Below are 10,078 nucleotides of genomic sequence, written 5' to 3'. Positions count from 1 at the left end.
CATGAAATTTGTCATGAGGTTAATCCAGGGTGACCCTAATGTGATACTTGGACTTGGCTAACACAATCCACATGGCAGAAGTAGTGGTTGCCTGTATAGATCTCCCTTTGGAGAGTAACCGAGTAGAAACCCTTCGGGTATAAAAGATGATCAGAGCAGCACTTTCCTCATCTGCGCTTCACCCCTCATTTTCCACCACCAAAAACTTCTGAAACTTGTTATTTACCCTTCCGAAACTTGTGCTTTACCCTTATTCCTAGGATCCGTAGAAAGCCCTATTGATGGCCTGAATGTTTGTATAAACATCCGAGATGGTGCCATTTGGCCCCCTCTGTTGGTTTTCCTGCCAGAAGGTACAGGTTTTCTCAAGGGTCCTGAAAATGAAATGCCTGCGGCCTTTGGGTCAAAAGCTGAAGAGGCAAACGAAGTATGAGAAACAAATGATCTTGGCCCATTATGTGATGTGTCCAATTGGTACCCAATAGCTCCATCTTGATGAGGAGGCGGAAATTTCTCGCTCTTGCTCTTAGCATGTGCTTGTGGTATTACTCTCCGCCTCTGGAAATCAAATGAGAGGATCAATATCAGAGGAAAGGTTGACATTAGTAAACTAGTCACAGCAGAGAAAAGATCACATATTAAAAACAATATTCAAGCCTGTATGGTCCACGTAATGAGATGCATTTTTATTTTTTTTTGGGGGGGCTAATGAGGACGCAATAATGTGAAAAAATATAGAATATGTTCCTCTTTCTAGTTTGAAGAGAACATAGAGACATACTAGGGAAAGTATGCTTTACTGACCTCAAAATGTTTAAATAACAAATAACCCAAAACTTGATGTTCTTATCAGAGGATATTGATTGGGGAAAAAAAGGTGGTACTAACCCTCGGTTCATGACAATCATGAACAATAAATGTCCATGAAGCAGAAGCTCATAGTAGTTAATTTGTCCGACTATTGACACAAATCATAGGATTCAACCTCTCTGTTCATGGAGTGGATCACTTGTCCCCCCCCCCCCCATCAGGCTTTTGCTATTGGATTGGCCAATTTGGAACTTCTGATCCAGAACAGTATGGATTGGGAGTTGGGACCAATCCAAACTCCAAATTTTCCTTGAATATTTCTTTTTCTGGGAAGGCATCAGGTGGTGGATTATTAAGGAGGAAGGATTTCAAGCCTGAGTCCGTGAGATGTCAATGTATAGGGTATTCATTATCTAGGTTACTGTCAGGATTTTTTTTTTTTTTTTTTTTTTTGGTGAGACATTTCAATTGGATTTCGATTAACCAGCATTCCCTCTTTGGCCCCTATGCTGTTTCCTACGCTCTAGTACCGATTAAATTAACGGAACCCCACTTCCTTTCACCCAAGGACCCCATCCGGGTTTGCAGGCTCACAGGGGCCAGGCATGTGGATGAATTAACTCAATCTGGCCCAAGTAGTGGATTCTCATGTTTAGATGAGATTGTTAGATGTAAGAAATACTCAAGGAAGAGGTGCCTCAGAATTCTGAGGACAAAGGACAACTGAAGTATCTATCCATGAACAAATTCATGGAGGAATAGCGGAATAGCTCAACATATTACCGCACCACAATCAAGGGGTTCTTACCTGTGATGGGATAGGTTAACTTAAAAGTTAGGACAATGACATTGCTCAAACACCCGAGCAGAAGGTAATAAGGAGGGTTTCCTTGTCAACAAATAAAGCTGTGTAGAAAAGTGAGAAGGCAATATACCAATTAAGAATGAACTTCTCCTAGGGGGACGAAATAGAAGTGGAGGAAACCAGTTACTCAGGCTTGTAGGCAATAGCCAATGGTCCCAGAATTCAATGAGTTACTTATGTCATAGACGACATAGGTCTTGACATCTAGTTTGGCAGTTAGAGCCGAGGAGGCTAAGATGCTCCTGTCATTTGAAAGAAGGGCAGCACCTGAAGCTGGTGCTTGTTTATGTGCTTGCAGTCAGTCTGGTAGTTAGGATTTCCCCCCCCCCCCCCTCCTCCATCTTTTCTGCCACTGTATATCCAGGGTATGCTTTGAATGTTGCCTATAGAAAAGGAAGTTATTTAAGGAAGAGATTTGCCTCACATACATCTAGGTTCACTTGAAGCTCAGCATTTGCTTCCACTGCTGGGATTGCTCGGCCACCCCGATCACGTACTCGAACTCTCTTTGCCCCATCAGCGGCAATTGGTTTCCCATTCTGTCCCCTTTGCCTACAGAGGAAAAAAAAAACAAATAAAACTGTGTTATCATACGGCCAAAACCACAAATTAATACCATAATATGAAAAAGGAAAAAATAGACCTTCTGGCTGCTTCATCCCTCAATTTCATATCTATTTCTTTGGTTGGAGGATACTTTGGTAAGCTTGACGGTTCACAAGCAAAAGGTGCGGTGGTGAAGAACTGCACTCAGATAGCCAGAACAATGAACTACTTTATCATGTGTCTCCCAATGAAGAAACAATTACTTGGTCAGCCATTGTTCAAAAATGGTTTCATTATTGATATTGCCTTCTACATTTCACCACTGGAAAGTCTCATAAACAACCATGCACCCATTTTAGAATGTAGAGGAAACAGCTGTAACTAATCAGGCTTAACAACCAGATGGTTGACATGGCCCCTCTGTTAGTGGTACTGAGAATGCAATGCTTGCCTTAGCAGTTAATTGGATAATACTACAGGTACCCAAAACCAAAGTAAAATTCCTTAGGAAAATGCTTAGTTTTTTATATGTATAATATTATATAAAAAAAATAATCATTATTATTATTTATTAACCCCACAAGGGAAAAACTCGTACACTGTCTAAAGAATAATTCAGATATGAGGCAATAACGAAGAGCTAAGCCACATTCAACCTGGATACTGTACCAACGGCATGCCCTGCCACCAACACAGGAATGAAAGCGGTTCTGGGCATCTGTCAGTGGTTCCTCAGTTTTGGGTGGGTAAATATATGTAGGATATGGTATTCTTGGGATGAAATTGTCCATGAGGTAAGGGATGAGTTTTGCACAAGCAAAGGAGGAGTTTGCTTTTTGTTTCCACTGATTTTTGTGTACAGCATCATGTGCTTACAAGTTGCTTCACTATGCTATCAATATAAATATTACCTTTTCTCCGGAATAAAAATAAAACACAAGCAATGGAAACAGATTTGAAGGATCTGAACCACTGGGTATACAAAATTCGCATTATGATATGAAAAATACTCCAACCAAACTATAAAACAATGCTCAGATAAGAAAAAAATATTACACGGTCGTGGTTACAGTAGGGAAGAAATAATCTGAATCCCTCAAACTCTTCCTTTGTTACTTAAGAGCAAATAGGTAGAAACAAGAAAATCATGAACATAATAGAATCTGTTTATCAAGGAAACTGGACCACTCACATCACTATTCAGAGCAGCAGTGGCAGTGCCTCGTTCATCTGGATCAAGCGAAAGAAGGGTTTCAATCAAAGATAACGTAGAAGGTGGAAAATCTTTAAAAGTTTCAGCTATACACCGCCTGTATGGTTGTTGTGGCTTAAAAATAGTAGCATGTGGCAACTTGGATTTCTTCCAATATTCCTCTGATGGAGAGCCACATAACTTAAAAATTTTATGCAGCTGTTCCACCTAACCATGACAAGAATCATGGCGTAAGCACAAAGAAACTAGAATAACAAACACCAAGAAGTATATCAAGGAAACAGGAAGTCAGGAAATCCAACATATTGTGTATAAAGCACTATAAAGCATTTTGAAATATGAAACAAACTGACATGAAAAATTAGAGATTTGTGAAACATAACTCCTATAATAAAGATATGGCTAGAATAAAAGGAAGCAATGATGGATTGCCCATATTTGCTTATGTGGGTAAAGGAGAGGAAAGTTTTGTTCTTAGCATGGAGCTTCTTGCTATTTATCACGGATTAATACTGAGTATGAAGTGGAATTTTAGATGGATTTCAGTTTGGTCTGATTCTAAATTAGTAGATATAAGAAATTAAAGAGATAAATACTCCTAAAGATCCTAGACACCTAAGCAATTAGACCAGGACTCTTTTCAACTATTTCTATTCAACTTCAATGGTTTAAACCCAAAGAAGTAAAAAAACTATACAACAACATAGCCTTATTTCCAACTAAATGGGGTTGGCCATGTGGATCCTCACTCTCCAATTAGTTCAAAGAAATAAGAACTCTATCTCCCATAAATTCTACCCATCAAGCTTCATATTCCAGCTTAGTGCAAAATAAAACTCATGATTAACAAAGCCTAATACTTCCTCTTGGGGATGAAAACATCCATGGCAAACTTCATAAAACAGACGGGACTAGCTGTATAACATGTCAATAAGGTAAATGGCCTTGCATGTGCAGTTTTCAATTCCACAGCAATAGGTCGCTGAAATATGAATTTCACCGTCTTTGACATGAGAAATGCTTTATATAAGACACGACAAGGCATTCGTCTTTCTCCACCAACCTCTTTATCCATTGAGATAAAACTGATAAAAGAATAAATTTCCAATCTATCATAGACACAAAATCAATCTAAAGGACCTAAGCCTGCATGACAGAGATACCCCCATTTCCCCATGAAAATAACCGCCTGAACTATCCTGCTTGAATCTTTGTATGTTTATATGGATCCAAATTTTGTGTGTAACAGATTCGGTGAGGCTCAGATTTATGCTTTGTGCATATCCAACATGAAACCCAAGTGGGAAGAGACATGTCTTCCCCCCCCCCCTCTTTAATATGATCAATAGCCAGTAAGGAGGAGTGATATGATTCTGATTGAAGGAACTAAAAGAGCTCGGGGCAGGCCTAAAATGACCATAGGAGAAGTGGTGAGGAAGAACATGCATAGTCTAGGTCTTGTACCAAGTATGACCTCGGATAGAGCCTATTGGAGGGCAAGGATCCATGTAGCAGACCCCATATAGCTAAGATTCTCCTTACATGCTGGGTTGTGCCTCTTTCCTCTTACTATCTTTAATCTTTCAATTTTTTTTTTTATTTTTTTTTTCATTTGTCATTTCTCTGCTGTCTCCCCACCCCTCTTTTCTCATCTTTTCTTTCCCTTGTTTGGCTTGATCTCAGTTGTTCTTACTTTGTTTGTTTGGATCCATGTAGCCGACCTCTCGTTAAGTTGGGATAAGGCTGAATTTGTTGTTGTTGTTGTAACATGATCAATGGCATGTATCCACTGATATGGGTATCATTATATAGCTCAAATTTTCCATTACTAATTTATCTATATCTTTAAATTATTCATATTCATCAGAAAAAATCTTACCAAAATATTTTAACAAAATCACCTATGTACCAGAATATTTCATTTTGGGAGCAAGAACGAGGCTATCAATATGAAATTTACAACTAAGGTAACCATATGAAATACCATTCCCTCCTCAGTTTCATGATCCCTCAGATGCTTCCCCACTACCGAATTTCAAATCTACTTTCAACCAAAGTCTGTTCCTCAACATAAATGGTAAGACTTGCATAGAACGGTTTGTACCAAATGAAGGGATAGTTGAACGGGAAATAAGATTCATTTCATGGGTGGTAAAGGAATGAAAAACTGCTTATTTATGAGCTATAATGATCATATATCTCTGCTACCGCAAGCAACACCTCTAGTTGATCAAGACTTCTAAACAATAAGACATCCAACCACTTGCTACAGAAGTATACGTAGTTTAGTCTGTCAATCATTGCATGCTTGCAAAAGAAATAGCTCATCTGATTGTATGCCCACATAGCAACGTTTGTGCATAAAATATAGAAGAGAAACATGACTCATTGTAGTGTAATGATCATAAGACTATGCCAACAGGTAGGTAAGAAGAAATTTTAATTCAGAATGTAGATCAGAATAAACCCTGGTCGTTCTTTAAAAGTTCAGAGTTGGATATAATACAGTAAAGAATATGCAATTATGTAATACCTCTGTCCGCCCTGGCATTATTGGCTTCCCAACAAGTAATTCAGCTAAAATGCAGCCGGCACTCCAAAGGTCAACACCAACACCATAATAAGTTGCTCCTAGAAGAAGTTCAGGGGGTCGGTACCAAAGGGTAACAACGCGACTAGTCATTGGTTGCCGATGGTCCAGATTATAAAAAGCAGCCAGTCCAAAATCAGCTATTTTAAGACTTCCTTCATTGTCAAGAAGTAGATTTGCACCCTTGATATCACGATGCAAGACACCTTGATTGTGACAGTGCTCAATACCAGACAATAATTGCTTCATATAGCATTTGACCTGCCCAAAGACACAAAAGGAATGTTTAGAATAAAAATGTCTTACCAACTATAAATTAGAAATTAGCAATATAGTGCACCAGAGTCAATAACTCAAAATGGATGGAAGACCAAAGATGGACACGCTAGAAATAGGAAAGGTTTCTTTTAGCAATAAACCAGTTAAGACTATATATCTCTTACAGGGAGAAGTCAAGTTTAAAGTTCCAACTCAATTCAGAATATGGTCAAACTTTTCAATATTTTCTGGCGGCAATTTTCGTGCTGATGACATGACCATGACCAGGTAATTATTATGCGGAACTTCAATACTAATTTCTCACAACAAATCAAGTGAATATGTATTTCACTAATCCAAGTCACTGAAACTAAACTACTTTCCCCTCATTCCACGCATAGCCATTATCATACAGATGGAATTACTAATTTTACCATACAGAATTTCAGTACTAAATTCCACAAAAACCTGAGCCACTTTCACTAATCTCACTAGCTAAACAGACCTCACTTATCAAAATGAGTACATCTGACCTCTTAAATTAAATAAAAATCTACATCAATTTGTATTATATTTCCTCACTTCATTATTAGAGAGGCTTCATTCTAAGCAGAATAATCTGTTACTGAAAATCAATTAATCAACTTGTTTTGTTACTCATTTAGACAGACATCTCTTATTTCAGTGTCTTGGCTTATACCATTATACCCACCCGAAGATTAAAAAAAAAACCAAAGACAGACAGACACACAACAGACTGACAGAGAGAGAGAGGAGAAGTCTAGACAAGAAATGATCGTTAGTAGATTTAACCAAAAACACACCATTTCCAAGACATTTAGCAGCACATTGAGAAGCTTGGTTGAAAAGATTAGAGCATATATTAAGCTTACGATGAAGGCCAAGGGCAGTTAATTCCACTGGACGTGTACAAAAGGAACACACAAGATTTTGATGAGCTTAGTCTACAGAATGCCCTCATTCTGACTCCTGAGTAAGGTCAATTCTGCTATGGGGCCACCCCTGATGCAGATAAGTCACTTAGAGAGCTTAATTTATTGGGAATAAGCCTTAGGTGGGTTATATATGTGTTAGGCATTTGATCCCATGGGTTTACTTTGTAATTGACCAATTTAATGAGCCTAAAATATGGGTAGAAAGTAGGAAAACGGGAAAACGGGATTTACTTCATTAGTTTAGTTAGAGTCCTGTTTTGAGTCTGTTTTCTATAATATTTCACTTTCCTAGTCAATCTAGATTACCTTATTAGTTAGGGATAGGGTTAGGCCTTTTCTTTTTAGTGTCTATTTTTGAGTCTTTTATATAAGTTTGTACGGGAGGCCAGCATTGTACATGAATTTGATTAACAAAATATTGGCTTGAGCCTTTGTGAAAATCCAGAGATAGGATAGGTGAGAGACCTACGGTGAGATGCCCATTCCCTCCCATCGGCTATTGATTCCAAACCCTAATTTCAGTCAAATTGAGTTCAAGAGTGCTACAATATTCTGGGATTTCTTGCAACTGATTGTCACATTGATTTCTTGAAGATTATTACATCAAGATCATTGCTATCAGGGTACATCTCCATCAACCGAATCAGCGGGGGCAATCCAAACATCGATCTAGGAGAATCTAGGGTTTTCTCAAAACCCTAATTGCTGCTTGATCTCAGTTTCTCTTGTTTAAATCGGTTTCTTCTATTGGGGAGTTCAACTTAATTCTTCAAGAGATCATTCAACTTCAATTGCAGCTCCAACATGTCTCTAATTTGAAGGATTCTATTATTTACTGTTCTTGTTTACTTATGGTTACCAGTTCTCTTTGAGATCCCATTGCTCTCTTTCTTATTCTTTGGAGATTTTTTTATTTGATCTTGCCTAGGATTAGACCAATTCTGGTTCTAGCCTTACATTAATCCCTTACTCTACTACCATTATTATAGGGGTATGGGGTTCGAGACAAAGAAAGATCAAGGCAGCATATCAGTTTTTCCTATATACTTCACTAGGATCTGTTTTTATCCAATTAGCTATTCCGTTGATTTCTCCAAACAGGAACTACCAATTTACAAATCTCATTAGCTATTCCATTGATTCTTTCGCCTCTTCGCCGTCAAAGTGCCTATGAAACCAGTTCATATTTGGTCACCTGATGCCTTAAGCATATTCTTTGACACCATGGCAAAGCAAGGGACCTCAGACCAGAAGACTGCACCAGCAGTCTTTGGTTCCACTGATAAGGATGCAATATGGTGTTGGCAATGCTTCTAAGAGAAAAGAGATCGAGTACTTCCAACAATTACATTAGGGGGTGGGTATGAACCAATGAACAATTATAACATTTCAATGCAACCAAAGACTTATTAGAAATGTTTGCCTCAGAACATAGCACACTAGTATCGAAGCATATAGCACCCAAGTGGGCGGTCAATACTCTAAACATAAATTGTTTACAGTTATCAGTGGAACTTCTTTAGCTAAACTAAAAGCCACACAAACATACAAAGGAACCAAAAAAAAGGGTAAAAACAAGCAGCAATAGACTAAACAGACTTGCTTTTTTCCAGCAACATCAGTGATCAAACAGCTCAAGAAGGAGAACGAAAACATAACGTCATATGCCTGATTAGGAAGAATATAAACAAAGCCCTGTCTCTTCGTCGGGAGTCCAAAAATAACGAACCTTGATTCAAAGTCCAGGAAAATTACAAATTCAAGAAACTTAAGAGTGCGGTAACTCGGAGATAGTTCAGTTTTCCATAAATTGAGTGAATAAGATTATAGACAACAAGTTTTTAGGGAAACACAGAGAGAGAGAGAGAGAGAGAGAGAGAGAGAGAGAAAGAGAGATAAACGAAAACAAATAACCTGCGGCTCTGTGAATTTGACCCCCGAGAAAGCTGCTAGCCCCGCAAGGTCATGTTCCATATATTCGAAAACCAAATAGAGACTACAAGATATCCTCGAAGTAACCAGACCTTCCAACTTAATGACGTTGGGATGATCAAGCTTTCTCAGAACAAGAATCTCTCTGGCCATGAATTTCACGCTCTCTGGTTCTAAATTATCAAACCGAACTTTCTTCAAAGCGACGATCTTCCCCGAAATGAGATCTCTAGCTTTATATACATTGCTGTAAGTTCCTTGCCCAATCTAACCATCAAGAACGAAAGCAAAACGCGAGAAGAACATACATTAGGTGGGTGGACCACACGCTAACATGGACACACAACTCCGAATTTAGGATAGTTCCCGAATACCTACCTTATCGAGCTTTTCGAACGAATCGGCACGTCGAGGGGTCCAACACTCGATGGCATCGCCGGCGACGGCGGATAGCCAAGCGGGCCACCCTTGCTGAGTTCTGAACACCGGATTCGGATTCAACCTGGGTTTCGTCTTACGCCGCTCCAGCTGCGGTGGAGGAGGAATATCGCCGGTACGATGGATCCTCTCTCTCTCCCTACGCACTCTTTCCTTCCTAGCCCTAGCGCCATTAACAGCGGCAATGGTATCGGAAGGTGGCACTTCTTCACTCGTGACGTGAAGGTCTAATTCTAGGGATCGTTCCTGGCCATCTCCTGCTGCTCTCTTACAAAGAATGCAACCCATCCCTCAGCTCCACCAATACCAGCAGCTACTTCTCCATTCACACTGCCGCCACATCGTTCGGAAGGACTAATAAAGAATCAAAGAAGCGATTGATTGACTGAAGAAGAAGAAGAAGAAAGAAAGAATAAATAACAGAGGCTTTCTGCTCTCCAAAGTTCTCTCTATACTCCTCCTATCGGTTG

At 39.1% G+C, this 10,078-nt stretch overlaps 1 protein-coding gene across 1 annotated transcript; it reads right to left on the bottom strand.

Moving 5' to 3' along the window:
* Nucleotides 1-222: 222 nt before the first annotated feature.
* On the bottom strand, nt 223-10,078 carry LOC122671121 (probable serine/threonine-protein kinase At1g54610). The gene is made up of 7 exons (XM_043868217.1): nt 9,549-10,078; nt 9,153-9,437; nt 5,968-6,285; nt 3,414-3,641; nt 2,319-2,419; nt 2,104-2,227; nt 223-558 (listed from the first exon to the last, which is right to left on the bottom strand). Exons 1-7 carry the CDS (start codon nt 9,894-9,896, stop codon nt 223-225), a joined length of 1,740 nt encoding a protein of 579 aa, XP_043724152.1. The 5' UTR covers nt 9,897-10,078.

Source organism: Telopea speciosissima, chromosome 8 (assembly GCF_018873765.1).
Source record: "Telopea speciosissima isolate NSW1024214 ecotype Mountain lineage chromosome 8, Tspe_v1, whole genome shotgun sequence".
Classification (NCBI taxonomy): domain Eukaryota; kingdom Viridiplantae; phylum Streptophyta; class Magnoliopsida; order Proteales; family Proteaceae; genus Telopea; species Telopea speciosissima.
Note: the sequence above shows the minus strand (reverse complement) of the source record. Positions and strands in the feature narration are given on the sequence as shown.